The 24,126-nt window shown below is 35.6% G+C and overlaps 1 protein-coding gene across 11 annotated transcripts in view; it reads left to right on the top strand.

The window, feature by feature from the left end:
• CCDC88A (coiled-coil and HOOK domain protein 88A) overlaps positions 1 to 24,126 on the top strand; it is a 167,423-nt gene that overhangs the window by 109,222 nt on the left and 34,075 nt on the right. For all 11 annotated transcript variants that reach the window (XM_020996210.2, XM_020996207.2, XM_020996209.2 and 8 more), the window contains exons 15-19: positions 659 to 1,729; positions 2,815 to 2,942; positions 4,842 to 4,983; positions 13,463 to 13,627; positions 23,281 to 23,442. In XM_020996210.2, coding sequence (XP_020851869.1) covers positions 659 to 1,729; positions 2,815 to 2,942; positions 4,842 to 4,983; positions 13,463 to 13,627; positions 23,281 to 23,442 — 1,668 coding nt within the window. The remainder of the gene's footprint in view (positions 1 to 658; positions 1,730 to 2,814; positions 2,943 to 4,841; positions 4,984 to 13,462; positions 13,628 to 23,280; positions 23,443 to 24,126) is intronic.

Raw genomic sequence — 24,126 nt, 5'->3', positions numbered from 1 at the left:
TTCATTTAGAAATGATTGGTAAATGCTGATCTGTGGGTTGGGTACCCACTGTTTAGGCTAATGTTATTTTGTACATGGGGAAGCTGAAGTCCACAGAAGTTTGGTAGCTTGCCTGAGGTCACGTAGCTAAGTAGTGGCAAAGCCAACATAGAAGTCAAGTTTTCTCACTCCCATTACAGTAAACTGCATTGCATGGTGTTGCAAATAAAATTTTTTCTTAATCATACTAGAAATCTTATTGGGAATTCTTTTTAAAGAATTTGTAAATAAATTACCCACAAATATATATTTGTGTATATTTATATTTGTACATATGTTGTGAGGCATATCTCTAATGTATGTATGTGTATATCTTTTATTTTCAGCTTAAATATTTGATTGAGCTTCACAATATATAACAATAAATGGATCTGAAAGTCTTTTTGAAAAAACATTAAATATCTTTTATATTCCATTAACTACATTGTGAGCTTTTTGAGGGCAAAGATCAATTTTTACAACCTCTAGGTATACTCTATGCACACAGTCTCAATAAATAATCAAATGACCAAGGCATAATTGGGCCTTACATGTACCACTTCACCTTATTACTCATTCAGGATTAAAATTAATTCTTAGTTGTTATAGCACTGACAATTTTTATTTTTTTCTGAATTAGATTAAAATACTGGAACAAGAAAATGAGCATTTGAATCAAACTGTAGCATCCCTAAGGCAGCGATCACAAATAAGTGCTGAAGCAAGGGTGAAAGACATTGAGAAAGAAAATAAAATCCTACATGAATCTATTAAAGAAACAAGCAGCAAATTAAACAAGATTGAATTTGAAAAGAGACAAATTAAAAAAGAATTGGAACATTACAAAGAAAGAGGAGAAAGAGCAGAAGAACTTGAGAATGAGTTGCATCATCTTGAAAAGGAAAATGAATCATTACAAAAAAAGATAACTAATCTAAAAATTACCTGTGAGAAAATTGAGACCTTAGAGCTAGAAAATTCTGAACTGGAAGTGGAAAACAGAAAGTTGAAAAAGACATTAGATAGCTTAAAAAATTTTACTTTTCAACTAGAATCCTTGGAGAAAGAAAATTCTCAACTAGATGAAGAGAACTTGGAATTAAGGAGGACAGTGGAATCTTTGAAATGTGCAAGCATGAAAATGGCTCAACTACAGTTAGAAAATAAAGAACTGGAAAGTGAAAAAGAACAACTTAAGAAGGGTTTAGAGCTCATGAAAGCTTCTTGCAAGAAAACCGAACGTTTGGAAGTTAGCTACCAGGGTTTAGATACTGAAAACCAAAGACTGCAGAAAGCTCTAGAGAATAGTAATAAAAAAATTCAGCAATTAGAAAGTGAATTACAAGAATTAGAAACAGAAAATCAGACACTGCAGAAAAATCTTGAAGAGTTAAAAATATCTAGTAAACGGTTAGAACAATTGGAAAAGGAAAACAAACTATTAGAGCAAGAGACTTCTCAACTAGAAAAAGATAAGAAACAACTGGAAAAAGAGAATAAACGACTCCGACAACAGGCAGAAATTAAAGATATCACGTTGGAAGAAAATAATATTAAAATTGGAAATCTCGAAAAGGAAAACAAAAGTCTTTTCAAGGAAATAGGTGTGTTTAAAGAATCCTGTATCCGTCTCAAGGACCTAGAGAAAGAAAACAAAGAACTTGTGAAAAGAACAACCATTGACAAAAAAACTCTTATTACTTTACGTGAGGTAACTCTTTTAATTTCCTAATTGCAAAAATATAGAGTTGAGCTGCACATATGCACTCATATTCCTTAAAATTTAATATAATATATACACTTGTGACTTTTAGAAGCAGTCATTGTTTTAAATATTTATTCATCTGTAAAGTCTAAACTCATAGAATTTGCTAGCAAGCTTTCCCAAATTGCTTGCTTTAAAAAACCACACAAACTGAGAAAGTATTTTCATTAAAATACTAAATAAAAATCTTAATGAAGTTTTTATATAACCACTTGAACCTTAATTGGTAATTCAGAATCTGCATTTAAAAATAGTTAATGTGTTGGCCTGTTAGGTTATGCCAGATGTTGTAATAGGAGGTGATGTTTACTTTTCCAACTTAGTAAATTAATAAATAAATACATCAGTCCACCAAATAGGACACTACTATTCCCAAAGAGGAAAAAGTCATTTAAAAAATCTCTATTAGTTTTTCTTATAGATGAGTTCTCTTGGAGCCTTCTTGATAGAAAAGAACTGAGACTGTTAGCCTCTTATTCTTTGCCATCTCTTCTACAGAGTATGGAATTTCTAAAGGTGGTCCTTTGAGTTTTCTTACTATGCTCAAAGCATGTATTAAGAGCTTTTCTCAAGTGTCAAGATCTAATGGCTTTTATACCCTCTTTTCCACTTTCTAGAAAGAAATTATGTAATATATTCCCAGAGATTAATTTGAACCCTGGCAATTTCTGACACATTATTGAATAGTGAATAAATATGTTTGTGATAATTTTCAGACCTAAATTATATGTAGAAATCTCATTTGTGCTTTAGTTTTGGTTTTAACATTGAGGAGAAAAAGGGATGTTTTGCCAAAAGAGAGGTAGGAAGTAATTAAGATTTTTCTACTTCAATTTAAGACTATTTTTTTTCCCCATTAAATATATAGTAATGATATGGAATGAAAAGTTCTTGAAGACTTCCTTTTTTCTTTTGAGCATTTGTAGATATCTTCAGTGAGAATAGACGTTGGTTTTGATTGCTTAGAAAATTTTGTGTGCTTTCTAGTCGCATTATTTATTTATTTATTTTGAATTTTCTTTTTGGATAAGGATTTGGTGAGTGAAAAATTGAAGACTCAACAAATGAATAATGATCTAGAAAAACTTACTCATGAACTTGAAAAGATAGGGTTAAATAAAGAACGTCTCCTGAGTGATGAACAAAGTACTGATGATAGGTGAGTCATATTGATTATTCATCAATAATATAATTCAAATATCCACTTTCTTCTTACTGAAACTTTGGGGCAGAGGGCAGGGGAGGAAGGGTATATATTTCCTGAAAATAGGAAGCATAGAATAATGTAATTTTTAGATCCAGAAGATTCCTAGAGATCCCCGCCACTTGATTTACAAATGAAGAAACGAGTCAAATGTATTAACTCACATTTGAACTAGAATTGTGGTCTACTTATCCCTATGAGGTGCACTTCCCATACAGTATATTACCTGGTATATACATTAAGGAACACAAACTATCTTTATTCCCTGCTTTTCTCTTTTTCCTCCCATGGCAGAAAAGTTTTGCAAGAAAAAATTTTTATGACATCAGAAGAATTGTGTGTGTGCATAGAAACACATTTACTAAAAAATTACTGTTGTTAAAAAAAGATAAAATTTTAAGTAGGCTAAATATAAAATAATTTTCATAAATTACACATGCAAAATACTATTGCTAATAAATAGTCATATAAATATTCACGGATGAATTACGGTTTGATTAATAGAATTTTGTTTTGGTCATGGGGAGAATATGTTAAGACCTCAGAATACTTATTTGTGATACTTTTTTTAGATAGTCTATAGTAGCAAAATGAATCAAAGCAGTAACCTAGATATTTCAAACCAAATAATTATTGCTGCCCTAATTATACGGCCAATTCAGGTGAAAATTTTTTGTCCTTGTTTGTCTGAGTAATTGGTGGCAGATTTGGTATTGACCCTATTAAAAAAAAATTAAAAACCACTTGCCATTTCATATTATTTACAAAAGCCTTCCTTTTTTATTACTTTACTTTTAAAATTGCATTTCCTTTTAGTATGAACTTAATTATCAATAAGCCCAAACTAAATCGGGAGCTATGCTAGCTATTGTGGGATTTAGTACAGTGCCTATCCACAAGAAATTTCAATCTAGTATTGTCAATGCAATGAAGGTAGGATGACAGGACGAAATGTATGCAGGTGGAGTGAGCAGTAGAGATGGCCTCAAGAGTGTTTACACATAATTCATTGAAGATAGTATTTGAAAAAGTGCTGGTATACTAATTAAACTAGTCAGTATGTGATGATTAAGAGGTTTTTGTGTGGTTACAGTGTAGGAGCAAAGAGACTTACTAGTAAGACTCCTTGAGTGGCGCCAGGGCCGTGCGCTCAGTCTGAGCATTTTCCCTTTGTGTCTGTGTTTCTGTGTGGCTAGCCTTTGATTTAGTGGGGAAGAATGTTGCCGGGAGCCTGAATGATAAGTATGTGTCCTCTCTAGCTTGTTTATATGTGGGTCCTTGATAGTGTGGTTGTGCTGTCCCAGAGTCAAAACATAGATCACATTGAAAGGGAGGCTGAGTAATATTGAACTCTGTCTTAGTTTCAGTCTAAACCTGTGTAATCTGACTTACTCCCCGTTCATTGGGAGAAGCATGTGCTATCACAGGGACTAAGTCATAACTAATGAAGAAGAGAGCCTTTGTTTTAAAGTACTTAATAATAAAACAAGGCAGAATGTGTTAATTTTGAATCAGCATGCCCACTGTTAACATGTTTTTGCAAATAGTGTGTTAAATAAAACAGTAATTTATTGAGTACCTACTGTGTGCAGGACTAAATCTTTTTTATCACAAAAGTCCCTTTTCTTTTAACTTTCTTCTTACTAGCTAAAAAAGAACAGTGTACTGAGAAGTTTGTGTTTAGAGTACAGATTCTCAAATCAGTGTGGTGGTAAAAACTGAAGTAGAACAATGTGCTTTCATGCTGTTACCTCAAGCCTAATGACAATTTAAAAGGAGTTAGTATGTTTTGAAAGACTGATGGCTATCATCCTGAGCTGATGGTTAAATGACTTGTTCGTCTATTGTGAATAGTAGGTACAAGCTTTTGGAGTCAAAATTAGAGTCCACACTAAAGAAATCCTTGGAAATAAAGGAAGAAAAAATTGCTGCTTTGGAAGCTCGATTAGAAGAATCAACTAATTTTAACCAGCAACTGCGCCAAGAACTTAAAACAGTAAGTACAGCATTTAAGTTTTTTATTTAAATTTAGGACATTTTATATAAGTTAAGTTAAAAAATGAAGCACAAAAATCTGAATTGTCTTTTTCCAAAGCCAAGAAAAGGTGTTAAGGTATTTTTCAAATACTTAACATTGACTTTATGGAAACCTGTTAAAGTAGAATCATAGAACATCTGGAATAGTTTTATTAAGAATAAGATATTTACTCTTTATAGTATTTTTATAACAAACTAAATACATAGATTAGAATGTGGAAGATCTAGACTGGAGTAAAACTTCATTATTTTCAAGTATAATTTAATCACCTGGATATTTACAGTATTTATTTGTACATGTAAACCAGAGACTAGGATTAATACTGTTTATGGAAAAGGAACAAAAAAACCCTTAAAGCTTTATGTATCATATAATGAATCAGAGTCTCACAATTAAGAAAGTGAAAGCAGTGTCTTAATTTTGGAAGGTTAAAGAAGCTATTAAAGTCAATAGACATTAAGAATATGTGTAATAAAAGAAAGAGGGGATAGACGGTTACTATTGAAGAGGACATATATGGTCAAAATAAAGTATCAATGAAGAAGAAGCAAGGAATGTATTCTTCCAACTGAAAAACTCTTCTTAGGATGTATACATTCATTGCCTTTCATATACAAACACAATATGATTCTTGAAGTACAGAAGCCATTTCAAATCTAATAAAGTTAGGAGACTGGGGGATAAATTACTATGAAATATAGTTGCCAAAAGGGGAAGGAAATTAAGGCAGCCTTCTCTTGGCGTTCTAATGTTAAAAGCAAGAAATTTGGAAAAGTCAGGTCTGCGAACGTGTAACAGACCACCAGCCTAGTGGTTTGATATTAAAATTCCATCTCTATTTTGTCATCCTTCTCTGTTTTCTTCCCTCATTACAGTACTCTACATAAGCTTGCTTTAATCCTGCACTATATATTGAAACATATTAAACATTTTCATATTTTGCTCATTGTAAATCTTAAAACACATTGAGAAAGTTGTAATAAGTATTTTCTGGGAAAATAAATGACGGATTCCCTATTCTTAAATACTGTTAATAGGGCTTGGAATAGTTGCTCTTCTAAGGAAAGTATAAATTGATGAAAATTATTAACTTAACTAAAGTAAGAGTACATTGGAATGTAATCCTACATTGCCTCTGTATGTTAAAATTCTTCTTTTGCTCCAGAGTTCAACTCAGGTGGTACCTCTTTCATAAAGCTTCCTTGATCCCTCCTAACTGAAAGTATTCTAACCCTCTTTAGGTTTTCCAAGAGTACTTTTAATCTTTTATTTATTCTTACTACACCCTATCATGTTTATATTTATATTTCTACATGTGTCTCTATTGAAATGTAAGCTTTATGAGGGCAGGGACTGTGTCATCTTTTAACTTTGGATCCCCAATACATCACACAGTGCCTTGCCACACTTGAATGTTTGTTGACATGCTTTTAATTTCTTTTTGTAGATCTTTGCAGTTGCAAAACCACTCCATTGGGAACAAACTTGTGGAGTAGGTAGGCTGATAGTTTGCTGTAGTGCAACAAAGTTTAATGTGCACGCACGTGCATGCATACACACACATACACACACACACACACAACACACACACACACACACACACACACACACACACACACACACACACAAGAGGAATGAACCAAAAACAGATTTTTGATTTAAAAAGCCTAAGTTCAAATACCAGCTCCTTTTTAGCTCTGTGTGGAAATTACTTAATCTGGCCTCATCTCTGTCATCTGTAATGATGGGTATAATAATACAGATATACCTTGGAGATACTGCGAGTTTGGTTCCAGACAACTGCAGTAAAGCAAATAGAGTCACACAGATTTTTTGGTTTCTTAGTATATATAAAAATTGTGTTTATACTATATTGTAGTCCATTAAGTATGCAGTAGCATTATGTTTAAAAAAATGTGTATAACTGAAAAACACTTCATTGCTAAAAAATATTAACTATGATCTGAGCCTGCAGTGAGTTGTAATATTCTTGTTGGTGGAGGGTCTTGCCTCAGTATTGATGGCTTCTGACTGATCAGGGTGAGGGTTACTGAAGGATGCAGTAGCTGTAGTAATTTCTTAAAGTAAGACAAAAATGAAGTTTGCCACATTGATTTGCTCTTCCTTTCATTTGAACACTTGCAGGCACTTGTAGGATTACTGATTGGTCTAATTTCAATATTATTGCATCTCAGGGAAGGGAAAGCCTGAGGAGAGGCAGAAAGGTGGGAGAATGGCAGATTGGTAGAGCAGCCAGAACACATACAACGTTTATTGTTTTAAGTTTACCGTCTTATATGAGCATGGTTTGTGCCACCCCAAAACAATTACAGTAGTAACATCAAAGGTCACTGATCACAGATCACCTTAACAGAAGGTTGACTGTTCTAGGCATGAAGGACAAGCTAGTAAAAATGCCTTCAGTTGGAAGATGAAGTGTCTTATTCAAAGAATAACAAGGAGACTGGTATCACTGGGTCACAGAGTACATGGTAGGGAGTAAAGTGTAAGAAAACTGGAAAGATAAGAAAGGGGTCAGGTTATCTAGGTTGTTGAATGACAGAGGAGGTCAGATCTGCAAATCCAAAGATTAATTTGACAGATGAACCCGGATAAACTGTATTCAGAAGAGATGAGTCAGAAAGACCTGAGATGATGAGAACCTGCACAAGGCGATTGCAGTACCAGAGGAGCAAAAGAGGGGGTATGTACAAGAGATGCTAGAAAGGTAGAATCAACAGGACTTTGCAACTGATTGATTATGGGAGGTGGGAATTGATGAAAGAGATTGTAAGCCTGCGTGACCAGGAGAGTAATGGTGGCCTCACCATTGAATATGGGGAGGGTTTGGGCAGAAAGATAATGAGTTCAGTTTTGAACATATTGAGTTTAAGATGATGTCCATAGGACATCCAATTTGAAATGTGCACCAGGCATTTGGAGATGTGAGTCTGAGGGTTATGAGAAAGGTTGATTTTCATCCATCCAACTCCACTAGCAATTGTTTTATTATATCTCTCTTCCTTTCTGTAGCTAAAATTCTTCGGAAAGCTATTTACAACAGATGCCTCCACTTCCTTTCCTCTCATTCTCTTTTGTCAGCTCTCTACATTCTGGCTTTCAACATCACCATTCAACCAGAACTACTCTGTTCAAGATTCTGAATGATATAATTGCCAAATCTATTGGCCTTTTCTCAGTCTCATCCTTCTTTAGCTCTCTGTAGGCTTGACACTGTCAATCACCCTCTTCTCTTTGATGGTCTCTTCTCTGTAGGTTTTCAGGACACTATGCTCTCCTGGTTATCCACTTCTCAAACTTATTTGCTGAATCTTTATCTAGGTCATGCCAGCTAACCATGGGTGTGCCCCGAGGCTCTCTTCGGGTTCCTCTTCTCCCTTTGTACTATTTATTTCACTTGATATTCTCAACGTCTCCCATGGGTTGGATTATCATCTTTATGCTGATGATTCTCAGATTTACTTGTACATTCCTAAACTCTCTGGTGACCTCTGGTCTCATGTTTCCAATTGCTTTTTGGACAACTTGAACTGGATATCCAGTAGACATCCTAAACTGTAATGTCAAAATAGAATTCGTTATCTTTACCCTGAATATCTACCCTCTTACAAACTTCTGTAGTACTGTTGAGGGTATCAGTACCCTCCCAGTCCTCCAGGTTCACATCCTAGGTGTCATCCTTGACTCCTTGCTCTCTCTCGCCCCCCCCATTCTGATTCATTGCCAAGGTCTATTGATTTTACGTTTGCGACATCACCTGCATATTCTCCCTTTCACTCTTCTGACACTGTCACCACCCTGGTACAGACCCTAATCATGGCTGGACTATTAAAATAACCTTCTGATTGTCCTGCTTTCCACAAGCCTCTCCCCCATTCCAGTCCATGTTAAATCACAGATATAACCCTTTCTCTCTCTGTTTCTCTCTCTCTTTCTCTCTCTCTCTCTCTCTCTCTCTCTCTCTCTCTCTCTCTCTCTCTCTCTCTCTCACACACACACACACACACACACACACACACACACCCACACCCCTCTTTGTAAACTCCATTGGTTCCCTATCATCACCACCATCAAATATAAAAATCTTTTTGAAATTTAAAATCCTTTATAACTTTCTCATTCCCTCCTCCCCCTCCCCCTCATCATCTCATACACATACACCTTTCCAACCTTCTTATACTTTACAGCCTCACCAGATGTATTCTGTGATCCAGTGACACTTGCTTCCTAACTTCCTACTGCAAGATTCCTTCCATTTCCTGATTCTGTGCATTTTCACTGGCTGTCTACAGTGCCTGGAATGTTCTCCCTACTCATCTTTAGTCTTCCCTCTAGTTTTAACCAAAATCCTACCTTCTTCAGAAAGCCTTTAGCCATCCCCCTTAATTCTAGCACTTTCTCTCTGTTGATTATTCCCAATTTATCCTCTACATAGCTTGTGTGTATATAGTGGTTTGCATATTATCTTCTCTGTTAGACTGTGAGCTCCACAAGAGCAAGTATGGTTTTTTGCCTTTCTTTGTATCCCCAACACTTAGTATAGTGCCTGACACATAGTAGGCCTTAATGTTTAATGACTCACTGACAGAATAAGTTGGTATAAGAATCTATGAGAGGTGATGAGATCATAAAATGATATAGAGAGAAAGGAGAAAAGGGCTCAGGGATAGTATTGCAGGATACCTACAGCTGGATGACACAGGGTTAAGAGAGCGAGCAGAAAGAAAGTAGAGATAAATATTGTCATCAGTCTTCTCAAGGAGTTTAGCTACAAAGGAGAGAAGAGATATAGAATGATAGGTATGGGGTGGATCAATCAAATAGGGTTGATTTAGGATGGGGGAGAATTGGCCTCATTTATAGACAGTAAGGAAGGAACCAGTAGAGAGGGAGAGATTGAAGATAAAGGAGATAGATGGGTGAGAGAGAGGACAATCTGCTGAAGGATGGAATGTGGTCACTTGCTCAAGTAGAGGGGTTTGCCTTGACAAAGAAATGGGCCTCTTCTTCATGTGTAATAGGATAAAGGAGGAGATAGAAGCAGAAGGCAACTAAGGGATGTGAGGGGAGAAGTGGAGAAGTGGGAGTTCTTAGGGATTGACTTCAGTTTTTTCACTGAATTGAGAGGCATAATTCTCAGCTGAGAGGGTGGAAGGTATGGAAGGTTTGAGAATGGATGAAAAGGTTTGGAAAACCTGCTGTAGTGAACAATAGTGAACTAATTAGGACAGTGTGAAAGGGATTGCTTTGGCAAATATTTATTAGACATTTTTTATAAAAGAATTTGAGGGCAGCTAGGTGGTCCAGTGGATAGCACGCTGGCCTTGGAGTCAGGAGGCCCTAAGTTCAAATTTGGTTGCAGACTAGACACTTGACACTTACTAGCTGTGTGACCCTAGACACGTCACTTAACCTTACTTGCCTCACCAAAAATATAAATAAATAAAAATAAAAGGATTTGAGCATGTGCACATCACTTTTGGGGAGGGGTGATATGAGGTTATTTACCAACTATTTTTTTAAATTACAGGAAATTAGATTCCAATCTTTTGCCTTTTTGTATCTCAAGTGCTTAGCACACAGTAAATACTTAATAAAGGTTTATTGATTAAAATATATTAGAACTCAATAGGTCTCAAGAAAAGAAAGTTTCCAGTTTTAGCACAATCTAACTTGGATTATCTTAAACCAGAGGTTTCACTATAATTAATTTTACATGTATGTCTTTTTTAAAAATATAATTCAAATCTATTGGACAAGTAAAAAGGATAATACATAGAATGGAGTTCTTGTCCTTGATTCTCAAAGAAGATAAAATAACATCACTATGTCAGAGTTGAGTTACAATGTGCCCGACTGTGCTTGATCTGACCATTACAAGCTCAGAATGCTCTACCATAGGTCAGTCACAAATACTCCATGTGAACATTTGGGGTGGATCCTCTAAGTTTGTACATCTTGAGTTTCTTTTGAGCTACTACAATTCTGCTTCGCTCATAGTGCACATCACCTTCTCTGATGAGGGCATTCCAAGCTGGGTGGTCCTGTGCCAGTGTCTCCCATGTCGCACAATCGATTCCAAAGTTCTTGAGAGACCTTGAAAGTATCTTTGTATCACTTCTTCTGACCACCATGTGAGCGCTTGCCCTGTGTGAGTTCTTCATAAATAGTCTTTTAGGCAAGCGCACGTAGAATATATAGAATAGTACTTACAGGATATAAGTCTTTAAAATGTAATTTTGATAGCAGGAAAGTTTTTGTTTGGGTTTTGTACAACCATTGTCTAGGTCAGGGGTGGGGAACCTGTGTCCTTGAGGCCACGTGTGGCCCTCTGGGTCCTCAAGTGCAGCCCTTTGACTGAATCCAAACTTCACAGAACAAATCCCCTTATTAAGGGGATTTGTTTTGTAAAACTTGGACTCCATCAAAAGGACGCACCCAAGGACCTATGGAAGGCCACAGATTGCCTCCAGGCTGTAGATTACCCATCCCTGTCTTAGGTTGAGAGAGTGCTGTAGTCAAAGGAAAGGGTTCACAGGTATTTTAAAAAAAATCCAGAGGGATAAAATAGAGGTGAAAGCAATGGTCAGATTGAGGGCAGAGGTATGTTATGGAGCTAACAGTAATTAATATGGTAACAATGAGAGGCTATGTGGTGTAGTGGGTAGAGCTGGCTTCGAAATCAGGAAGACATGGTTTGTTTTGACTATGTGACGCTGAACTTATCCCAGTGACCTATTAAATCAATAATTGGCAAATCAGGGGCTAATTTAAATTGGTAAAAGGAGTTCCCTTACTAGGTGTTCTTACACCAATGAAATCACAACTATGGTTTAAAATGATGATTAGTGTGATGGCTAGCATTCTTATAGTTTTAAATTTTAAAAATATTTAGCTTATAAGGTCTTGCAGATTGCTTTATATACAGCATTTCATTTATCCTCACAACAACTCAATGATTTAGGGGTCTTTTGTTATCTTTATTTTTACAAATGAGAAAACTTGACCTGGTATAAAGAAGAATTAGAACCTGGGGATCATCCTGACCCTGAAGTCCAGCCCTCTGGCTGTAAGACCACACAGCACCTCTCATTGGGCAGGCAGTGTGATCCAGGGGTAGAATTCTGAATTCAAAATCAGAATACTGACTCTATTCTATATTTGTGGAGTCACCTTGGGAAAAGCATTTTACAGCTCTGTGGGCCTCAGCGTAGGCATCAGTCAAAATGGACTCTCTGTGACTCCTGAAGGAGGTGTTTGCCATCTTTCCCAATCCCTGTTGGCTCAGCCATGGAAGGTTCAGATAGGAAGGACTTCAGAGATGGTTTAGTTTACCCCTTTCCTTGAGGAAAACTGGTGACCCAGAGAAGACATTGAGCAGACCTAGGGCTAGAGTGTAGGCCTCCTGAATCTTAGCACATCGTCACTTTCTTTCCTCCTACACAGACGTGAGGGCAGCTAGGGGGCACCCTAGTACATAGAGTGCCTGCCCTGGAGTCGGGAACTGTTGTCTTCATGAGTTCAAATTCTGCCTTTGACACTTACTAGCTATGTGACCTTGGGCAAGTCACTTAACTCTGTTTGCTTCAATTTTCTCATCTGGAAAAAGGAACTAGAAAGGAAATGACAAACCGGTCCAGTATCTCTGCTAAGAAAACCCCAAATAGGGTCATGAAGAATTAGACAAGACTAAATAAAAACTGACCTTAATAAATACTAACCTAGCCCTTATCCAGAGGTTCCCAAACTTATTTAGTGTATTGCCTCCTTTAAAAAAAAAGAATTATTCAGTGCCCCCCTGGAAATCTACAGTTTTTTGGAATTTGTGACATTTCAAAAAAAATATTTTTAAAAAGTTTTAAAATTATGTGTCTTAAATTTAATAATTTATTATGAATTTGTAGAGGCTTTCCTGCATTAAAATTTCAGTGATGCAGTATTGCATCATGTAACCATATAGTATCATGTTGTAAACAAGTCATTACATGCACATGTTGCTGCCCATGTGTGCTGGACTTTAAAACAATGCACAACACGCTTGCCTGTTAACACTTGCTTGTTAAGACCTGTTGGCGGACTCGATCACTGATTGGTTATTACTTGCATTTTGTGTGTTTATTTGGAAAATAATGTAATCACTATGACTTTAACTCTGTTACACAACAAATGGAACATGTTTTCAAAATTTACTTCTCTTCTTTCCGTATGCTTCCACCACCCACTTATTTTTATTCAACCCCCCCCCAGTTGCACCCAAGGCAACTCCCCCTCCCCCCCATCGTTCCAGTGCTCCTCAGGGGGCAGTACGGCCCATTTGGGAACTTCTGGCCCTAGCAGAATACATGATAAATATGTTCATTTGAATCGACAATAAGGAAAATAATTTTTAAAGTGGGTAATTTTTTCCATTTTTTAGGTGAAAAAAAATTACGAAGCTCTTAAACAAAGGCAAGAGGAAGAAAGAATGCTGCAGAATTCTCCTCCAAGATCTGGTGATGATACTAAATGGGAAAGAGAAAGTCAAGAGACAACTAGAGAGCTTTTGAAGGTTAAAGACAGGTTAATTGAGGTGGAGAGGAATGTAAGTATATTTTTATTTTATTAGAATTTATTGAATTAAGGTATATAAATGTTAAAGATTTCTGAAAGTATAAGTCAGGAAGTTTACCTTATTTTTCTTCCTTTACTACTTCATTTTAAAAATATCTATTATAAGTTTTACCAGATAATCTCAATATTCTTAAGACTTTAACAAAAGTTTTTTAAAGTTAAAACAGCAAAGTGAATGACATTTCATAACAGTAGTTATTGTTTTCATATATTAAACTTAAATATAAAATAACAAAAAAACCCCAAAAAAGTCATGTGCACAGCAGAACATAGAAGAGGATTCAAAATATATAGCAATGACTTGTCATTTCAAGAAAGCCTATATATTAAATACTGTGCATTATATTGAAAGCTGTCCATCTTTTCTTTGCTTCCTTGTAGATTTTCTTTTGTTCTCTGCTGTACACTTTTTACTTTGTTTTTTCTCCCCCTTCACCCTCCCACCACCCTCTACCCCAAGGCTGCAATTGAGCACTGAATATATTTACATGTAGGTATTGATATATACATACATTTATACATATATATCCACATACATACATATATAAACATATGCTTTCCCTAAGAAATTCTAGTACTAATATTTATGTTTATGCATATCTTTTTTTCCTCTCTCTCCTAACTCCTCTACTTTACTTCTACATACTACCTTACCCTCCTATTACTTAATCTACCCCCATGCCAGCAATCCCTCCCTTAAATCTAAACCTCCTTCTATATCTCCCTTTAAACCTATTCCTACACCCTCCCTTCTAAAGATCTTTCCTTTATCCTCTCCTCCTCCCTATCCCCTTAGAGTTTTCTTTCTAAATTTAGAAGATTTTTATACTCTTCTAAATGTATGTATGTTCTCCTCTTAAACCCATTCTCTATGAGAGTAGGTTTCCAGAACTAATAGCACCCCTCCTCTATCTAATTCTTCTGTATTGGTTCTTCCTCTTATACCTCATTTGTAAAAAATAATTACTGTTTTAGCTGTATTTGAATGGTTTTACTTTTTGAAGTCATATTGTACTCAGGTCTATCCCAGTCTTCCTTATAAGTTATCTAACTACTAATAACAATCTTAGACATAGGTTTTACATTTTTTCATACATAAAAGGTAAATATTCTATCCTTGTTTAGTCTCTTGTATTGGTCATTGGTATGTACTTTATATTTCTCTTGGCTCTTGTATATTAAATCTTCTATTGAGTTCAGGGTTTGTTTTTTTAACAGAGACCTGAAAGTCTGACAGTTGATCAAATGTCCATTTTTTTTTTCATTTAGAATTATACTTAGCTTTGCTGGGGTATGATATTTTTGACTGCAAGCCCAGTTCTTTTGCTCTTCGATATATAATGTTCCAAGACCTGTGATCTTTAGTGTCTCCACTGCTAGGTTTTGTTCATGATTCTAATTGTGGCGCCATCATATGTAAATTGTTTTTTTCTTGTTGCTCATAATATTTTGTCCTTGATGTGGGGATTTTGGAATTTGACTATAATGTTCCTGTGAGTTTTCCTCATAGGATCTCTTTGAGGTAGTGATTAGTGGGTTTTTTCTATTTCTACTTTCCTCTCTTGTTCTAATGCTTCAGGACAATTTTTTTTTAATTATTTCTTGTATTATTATATCAAGATAGTTTTGTTTTTGATCAGAACTTTCACGTATTCTTAGGTTTTCTCTTTTTTATCTGTTCTTTAGATTTTGTTGTTTTTCTTATGAGATGTTTCATATTCTCTTCTATTTTTTCATTCTTTATATTTTGTTTTTTCATTTCTTCATCTGTTATAACTTCGCTGGCTTCCCCTTTGCCCAATTCTGATTTTCAGAGCATCATTTTCTTCCTTAAGATTCTGGATCTCCTTCTCTTATTGGTTGACTTTCTTTTCATAATCTTCTTATTTTTCTTGTATTAGTTTTTTCTTATTTTTCTTTTTAGTTTTTCCTCAATCTCTCTCATTTGATTTTTAAAGTCTTTTTTAAGTTCTTCAATGAATTCTTTTTGGGCATGTGACCATTTGACATTAGTCTTTGAGGTAGAAGAGGGTTTCTTTGCTTCAGTATCCTCCTCTGAAGACACACCCCATCTTCTCTATTCCCATAGTAGCTCTGTATGGTTGGATTCTTTCTCCTTTGCCTGTGCATTTCTTTTTTTTATAATAGTTTAGTTTTTATAATCACCTCTAGTCCTGAGGTATGGGGGATGGCGCCTCTGGCCTCTAATCCTCTTCAGTTATCCCTTCTCACCTTGAACTCAAACCAAGACCTCCAGCCTCATGTAAATGCCCACAGCCAGCAGTATCCTGCCCGCTGCTTCTGCACTCACCTGGTGTGTGCTGGTTCCTTCTCACCCCCCACCCACAACGCAGCTGGGTCTGGCGTTCCTCACCAGCAGAAGTTCCCTCAATCTTCCCCAGGTCAGATGCCCAACTCTCCTCACTGTCCTTAGGGTAAAAGTTCTTGTGGCTGGGGCCAAGGCAGCCTCCCACAACAGCTAACCCCAGGGCTTGCTGATTGTTGTTAAAGCAGTTTGCCACTTGTTAAAGTAGACCCTGAGATTTTTCTTCATATTTTCTCCAGTTGTCCCAAGAGGACCCCTCTTCTGCCTCTACTCTTACTTGTTTTCACAGATCTAAGTTTGCCCAGAGGCATTATTTTATTTCTTTTGTGGAGGAAAATCTTTTGTTCTGTTTTGGGGTTTTTTTTTTTGCTAGGCAGTGGGGTTAAGTGACTTGTCCAGGGTCACACAGCTAGTAAGTGTTATGTGTCTGAGTCTGGATTTGAACTCAGGTCCTCCTGAATCCAGAGCCGGTGCCCTATCCACCTCGCTGCCCCTGGAGGAAAATCTTGAGAGCTTGAAATTTTCTGACCTACTTCCATATTCCCAGAATCCTCTCTCACTCAATGCATTTATAAGAAAAGTGCCATTAAACATCCGAGAAAGCCCTATTCTTATGACTCATTGTAGTGTGGAAGTTATTGAGGATATGGATGCATTGATGGACAGTCTATATTTTTAGTCCGAGAACCTGTCAAGCAAGGTTTGGGAGAAGTTTATTACCATGTTGAACGCAAGTAATGAATTATTTAGCCACCACAACTCTGAGACCATCTACTACTAAGCCAGAGAAATTATAATCGTTGTCAGCAGAGGGAGTGCCAGAATTATATAATCTTTTTTTTTTCTTTTTGGTGAGGCAATTGGGGTTAAGTGTCAAGTGTCTGAGGTCGGATTTGAACTCAGGTCCTCTTGACTACAAGGCCAATCCTATCCATTACGTGCCACCTAGCTGCCCCTCAGCATCACATAATCTTAAGAACTAGAAAAGAATTTAGAAGCTGTTCTTACCTGTATATAAACAGGAATGTACAAAGAGGCTACCTTCTGCTTAAAAATCTCCAGTGAAAGAGAACTGTACTATCTCCTGAGGCATCTTATTCCATTTTTAACAACTCTGATTATAAGTTTTGACTATAAGTGCTGATTATGGGGAGGTTTTTCATTTAAGCCTAAATCTTCATCTCTGCAACTTTCATCCATTGTTCCTAGTTTTGCCCCTTAGAGCAAAGCAGAACAAATCTTCACGATGACAACCTTTCAGATATTCTAAAGCAGAAGGACCATGCACCTCCCTTTCAAGTATTCTCTTCTCTATGCTAAACAGCTTCAGTTCTTTGAACTAAACCTCACATAGTATGTCTTCCAGTCCCCTCACCATCAACCAATCATTCTTGCAAGCCACATTCTTTCCAAATCTTTGCCTTTTTGACATTAACCATAGAATTCTAAATTACATAATTCCCTGTCCATTGCTTATAGAATGGTCTCAAGATGGTTTTGGGATTACAATATTACACTTTGCTAATAAACACCACAATGTAAACTACTGTGTACTGTAATATAAAAAATGCTTTGTTTGTTATTTCAGGTTGTATAAAACAAATTATTTCCCTATTTTATCAGTTGGATTACTGTACATTGCACTCAAAAGTCAAGAAATACTTGCAGGTCTTTGTATATCACACTGATGTATTTTAGTTCATGTTACATATCAATAATCTCATAACCTCAGTGAAAAGTAGATGACATACGATTGGAAGAATCCATATTGGAAGAGCATTGACTACTGAAGTCAACTCACAATTTAAATAATGTAGTTTAAATTGATAAACAAAAAGTTGAGAATGGGGAATAAACAAAACAGAACTCCTTGTTATCTTGTTGAAGTTAATATACACATTTTAAAACAAACGACAAACAATGGAGTTGACAGTTTCACTGTGAGGAACTCATTCTTTTACTTTGTAAATATGGATTTGTTCTTAGTTACTAAGTTTGATTAAATAACAGTCTAAAAGAAGAAAAAACGTGTTGTTAAACACTAGAATTGAATAACTTGTCTCTAACCTGTTTAAACCAGATAAAGGCATATAGATAATTTCACTTTTATATTTTGATGAATGCATAATTTCATTAGACAAAATGCCCTTTGAAGACTCTTTATGGTTGTAGGCCCTCCGCCTTCTAATATATGACCCCTATCCATGCTTTCTTATTCTGTGCAACCTGTATCCATGTTCTTCTACAAATCCTTCATAGAGCATCTACCCAATTAATTGAAAGTTTTATTCTAGGTTTTATAGTATACAGAGTATCAGAAAAGTCTTAGTGTAGTTTAAAAGTATTCAAGCTTAAAGCTACCCTATATTGTGGCTTCCTATTTGTTATCCTTCAGTATTTCTCTTCGACTTAACCTCATCTATTTCCTACATGAAGCCTTTTTTTAACTACCTCTTATATGTAAGTTATCATTTGTAGTATCAATCAAAAAGCATGTATCCACTAACCACATTCTTTGTAACATGTATCACTTGTGCTAGGTGCCAATACAAAAGTAAGATTGTTTATGTACTTCCCATTTTAATAGATGAATAAGGAAGATATATAAAATAAATATACAATGATGGTGGTGAGGAGGGACAGGGCATTAACAACAGAGGGAATAAAGAAAGGCCAGTTGACATGAGCCCCAAAGGGGAGCTAAGGATTTGAAGAGGCAGAGGTGAAAATGGAGAACATTCCAGAATTCAGCTATAACCTATGGAAAGGCAAACAGAGAAGAAAGATGGATTGTCATGTACAGGGACGAAGTAGACCAGTTGGGCTAGAATGTAGAATGGATGAGGAAGGGTAGTGTATAATCATATTGGAAAGATTAGGTAGGAGATTCTGAAGGACTTTAATTGCCAAATGGAGTTTATACTTTATACTAAAGGCAGCAGGGAGTCATTGAAGTTTTGTGAGCAACAAGCATTTATTAAGTTCCTACTAGATTTCAAGTAGAAGGACTTGGCTTAAGATCCTGCCTCTGATAATATTTGCTATCTTTGTGAAAGGCAGGTAGATTAAATACTTGACTTGGAGTCAGAAAGACTGGAGTTTGAATCATCCCTCAGTTACTAGCAGGACACCAGATAATTCTAGGGGTCGTAAAACAGAGGGGCTGGACAGAGAGGATAGTTTATGAACAGAGTGAGAGAAATCTTTTCTGGAAAGAGGAGCAAAAAATCTTGTTTAAAGAACTAATGAATAGTATTATTTGAAGGAGGAATCTATTTGAGAGGAAAGCAGAGGAGGAGAGTAAATTAACCAGGCTCTGTATAATCAGCGAATATTTTGGAGAATTGCCCCATTTTTTAGGGAACTTAGAGGAAACCCCTCTTCTCTTTGGCTTTTGCATACAACTTTCACCCAGACTGTAGCAAATGCTTCTTAAAAAATTATTTATATGGTTTATTTTTACATTGCCAGAATTTCTTCCATCGTTCCTCCCTCTTTCCTCTCTTAGAGAGCCATCCCATTTAAACAAATAATATTTTTAAAGGAAATGAAGAATAAAATAAACAGAACTGATCAGTACATTTCTATATTTCTAGAGCAATTCCGCATTTCAGTAAGTATATCAATATTTTTATCAGTTCTTCATCCTCTCAAATGGAAATCATTTTCATAAATACTTTTTTATCAGTACATCAAAGAAGTGTGAAAGTGTGTGCAATGTTCTACATCTATGGACCGCTTTTCTTGACTCTAACATAATGATGTCATTTTGGTTCTCTTCTAGAACGAAACAACCAACCAACCAGTATTGTCTGCAGAGTAGTGGGGTTGGAAGTATCGTTGCATATCTCTTCTTTGAGAACATGCGTGTTTTTTCTACTTTTGCAACATTAACTTTTTATTGTTGGGTGGTTGATCTTTCCGTTTACATTGTTGCAGTCATTGTGTATATTGTTTTCTTGGTCTGCTTACCTTACTCTGTATCTGTCAGTATGTCTTTTCATGCTTCCACGTGGTCATTTATTTTCTTTGTTTCTTATGACACAGTAATATTCCGTTGCATTTGTGTACAAAAATGTGTTTAGCATTCCTTCACTTAATAGATGGGCGCATCTACTTAGTTTTCAGTTCTTTGCTAGTACAAAAAGTTCCGGTATAAACATTTTGTGTATTTGGGGGCTTTTTATCAGTGACTTCACTGGCATATATATCTGGTAGTATAACCTCTAGGTCTAAAATTATGTACATTTTAGTTACTTTATTATTTGAAACACTTTCGATGAGTCTGAGTCCCCACATTTTCTGCTTGGCTTCATAGTGTTCATTAGCATTTTTAAAAGAAGTTTATCTCTAGAGTTGCGTATTTTAAGGCATCTTCTATATTTTTAACACTCATTGGAAACACTTGGTTGAAGAACTTTTAATGCTATCTTCTACCAATCTGCCAGTTCAGATCTACACTATATTCTTCTCTTCATTATATTCTTAATCCTGTCTAAGATCTTGCCCTCAAAACTCATATGACTCCATATAGTAGATTAATAATATAGATATTAGATTAAATTCCTTGAAAGGTTGGGTGGGATAGCAATACTTAGATTGAGGAGAATGTTAATCCTATCTGCTGTCTTCACTTCTGCCCTTCCAAGGTTGAGCCTTGAAATGAGGCATTTAGAAAAATGGGGAGAACTCTGGATCTCTCCAAATCATTCATTATTAATAATCATTTCTCTCAGCATGCAGTTGTTTGCATGTTAAACTATTCGCTCTTTGATGGCAGAGATTTTTTTGTCTTTTTTTGTATCCCTAATGCTCTATAATTCCTTTGGCACTTACATCCTAATTTACTGAATGACTGACACATTAGCCTCTCTGAACCCCTCTCACCTTGTCCTGGTACTATACTTGACTGGCTTGGTAAAACCTGTTAGAGCTTGTGTTCATCTGGCATAGCCTATCTACAAATGATGTACTGTGATGTTATGTCCCAGAGCTCTAAGTATTATAGATAAAAATAGAAGCTCAGAGCCCCTGCCCTGAAGAAATTTACATTTTAACAGAGGAAGACAGTGCACACAGGGGAATGGTAGCCAAAAAGCAACCCATTGGCCCTGAAAGTTATAGGAGCAGTGAGTGGGGCTCTGCAGGAATAGATTGATAAGCCCTATCCAAGAATACTGGCAGTTTGTTTGATGGGAGAGGGAAGTCAAGATAGTTGTTAAAAGATAGTTGCTAAAGAGAAGATGGCCTAAGATTAGGGAGTGAAGTGAAGCTTCATGACTGGGACTTTCCTGAAATAGTGGTCCAGGAGAGGTAGTCACCAATTAAGGAGAAATATGGGAGTTTCTAGGGCAGAAGTTCCTCTGGGGAAGTGATTCTCAACTTTTTTCATTTCATTATCCCTTTATACCTTTAAAAATTATTGAGTTCCCCAAAGAGTTTTTGTTTATATTGGTTATACTCTTATTTACCATATTAGAAATTAAGATGTCTGTATTACTGTGAGAACAGTTAGACGTCATGAATCCCCTGAAAGTGTCTCAGGTTCCTCCATGTGTCTATGAACCACGCCTTGAGAACAACTGTTTCAAGGATGGTCTCTGGTATAGGTTCTTTCCTTTTCCTTCCAGAAAATACACAAAATAAATTAAAAATAAAATAATTTGCATAGCATAAATATTTAGTCTGATAAAGTAAGCAAGTAGGTATTTACTAAAATGCTTCAAGCAATTGTAAAATGCTATTTTAAAATTTTTTACTTATTCAAATTTTAATTAGTGCTACTTAAAATCATGTTCCTTTAGTATATAGTGATATATAGTGTAAAACTTTAATGTGACATATACGACCTATAATACCCATGTTATTCTTGATCTTTGACATTTAGTCTGATAAAGGGCATTCTATTGAATATCAATCCCGATTTTTCTCTGTATTTTATATTTTTAGGAAAGGTCCTGCCATTTTCAGTGTTCAACTTTTTTTTCTTCTATTTTTTGATGATGTCTATGCTTTGTGATACGGATGTATAAATTATGAGGTGTTAAATTTGTGACTAAAAATTCTAGATATATTCAGAGGAAATAAATACTTTAACCCTTGTCTTGTTAAATGAAATAATGTTCCATTGTGTGAATGTAATAATTGAAAATCTTTCATATTGTACCTTGTCCAGGAAGTACAGACAAAATGTTATTTTAGTGAAATTTTATGCAGTAAATACACGCAATAAATATAGGTCAGGTCCATTAAGTATCATGGACTAAGTTTTCAAAAAAGGCCATTTAAATTGGTCTTATTGACTTATTTGCTTCTTAGTTTGCATTGTTTGTGAAATACTGCTATTCCATTCCAACTCTTTGTGTTCCAGTGTTCATAGTGTAGCATTATGATTTTTCCAGTATTGCATAGTAGATAGAATCAAACCTGGATACAATAGTTATAATTAAATTGTACTGGATTGGCTTCGGAAGACCTGGATTTGAGTCTCTTCTTGACTAATTCTTGCTAATATTTAGCAAGTTATTTAACCTCTTTGACCTTCCTTCTATTCATATGAAAAATGAATATAAAACCTCAGGCAGGCTTTGCCTACTTTACAAGGTTGTGATGAGTATTGAATTAAATAACGTTAAGTCCTTTGTCATTGTAAAGAAGTTTGCAAAAGTCTGTTATTGGTTTTTTGTTGTTGTTGTTGTTGTTTTTGGTGAGGCAGTTGGGATTGAGTGACTTGTCCAGAGTCACACACAACTAGTAAGTGTTATGTGCCTGAAACTAGATTTGAACTCAGGTCCTCTTGAATCCAGGGACGGTGCCCTATCCACTGGGCCACCTAGCTGCCCCAGAAATCTGTTATTGTTAATTGGAATTACCTTTTCTGTCTTGGATTCCCAGTGAAATTTTAAGTTAATAAGGCAGCGTGATGCAGTGAATGCAGAATGCTGGGTTTAGAATCAAAAAGATCTTGGTTCATTTCTCAGTTCTGGCACTATTAAATATATGACTTTGGAAAAGTCATTTAACTTTAATATGCCCCAAGACAACTCCCTAGGACTTATTTACTAAATCATAGCTTGCAATCTGCTGGTAGAAGGAATACCCTTATTAGAAGTTCACCAGGCTGACAGAATTACAGATAATTCCTTTGAGTTTAAGATTATCATGTAAAATACTTTATGAATAAAGTTCCAAAAATCCTTGTCTAATCTATAATTATTTTTAGATACTTGTGTTTTATTCAGCAAATAGATCATAGGCTTGAGTTTATATTTTTTAATTTATGTTGTTTCTTTACTAAGAATGCTACCCTGCAAGCAGAGAAACAAGCATTGAAAACTCAATTGAAGCAACTTGAGACACAGAACAATAATCTACAGGCCCAGATTCTTGCACTTCAGCGGCAGACTGTTTCTTTACAGGAACAAAATACTACCCTTCAGACTCAGAATGCTAAGCTTCAGGTAATTTTTATATAAAACTTTTGTTGGGGGGTTTTCATCAGAACTAGAGATTCTTTTATGATTGGAGAACTTTGATGTCAATTACCAGTCTTGCCAAATACTTGATACTAATTCTTGGTTTAAAAACTTGACCATGGATGAATTAAAATATTTATAGTACTTAGGTTAGAGTATTTATATCAAGATTATTAGGCTTCTAAATTAAAAAAAAGTAAAGTAAGAATAAATAGGGTATGGTAATGCAAAATATAAAATAAATTTTAGAACTTTTTAAAAAGTTGGGATTGTAGTAGTATTGTTTCAGAGTATAAAATGGCTGTAGCATATGAACCCTGGTTTCCTTTTTCTAGATCTTTAATTGAGTCAATTACTAGAAAAAGAGATATACAGGTAGGGCTTTTTGAATAATTTTTGGACTCAAAGACTGTGTTCTTAGTTTCATTAATCTGTCAAGTCACTAGATACTAGGTTCCTAATATGTGCAAGGCACTGGGAGTACGAAGACAAAAACAAAACAATCCCTTCCTTCCAAGAACCTAAATCCTACTGTAGCATGAGAATGGAAGAGATAGGTCTGTCACTTAAAAAAAAAAAATCAGTCTCCTTCACCTTCAAAACAGTAAAAAAAAAATATGTCGGCTAGAAACCTCTGAAAGGAATAAAGAAGAGGTTTCCTTCTCTTTA

The sequence above is a fragment of the Phascolarctos cinereus genome, unplaced genomic scaffold, assembly GCF_003287225.1.
Source record: "Phascolarctos cinereus isolate Bilbo 61053 unplaced genomic scaffold, phaCin_HiC Scaffold_2;HRSCAF=192, whole genome shotgun sequence".
In the NCBI taxonomy this organism is placed as follows: domain Eukaryota; kingdom Metazoa; phylum Chordata; class Mammalia; order Diprotodontia; family Phascolarctidae; genus Phascolarctos; species Phascolarctos cinereus.
Note: the sequence above shows the minus strand (reverse complement) of the source record. Positions and strands in the feature narration are given on the sequence as shown.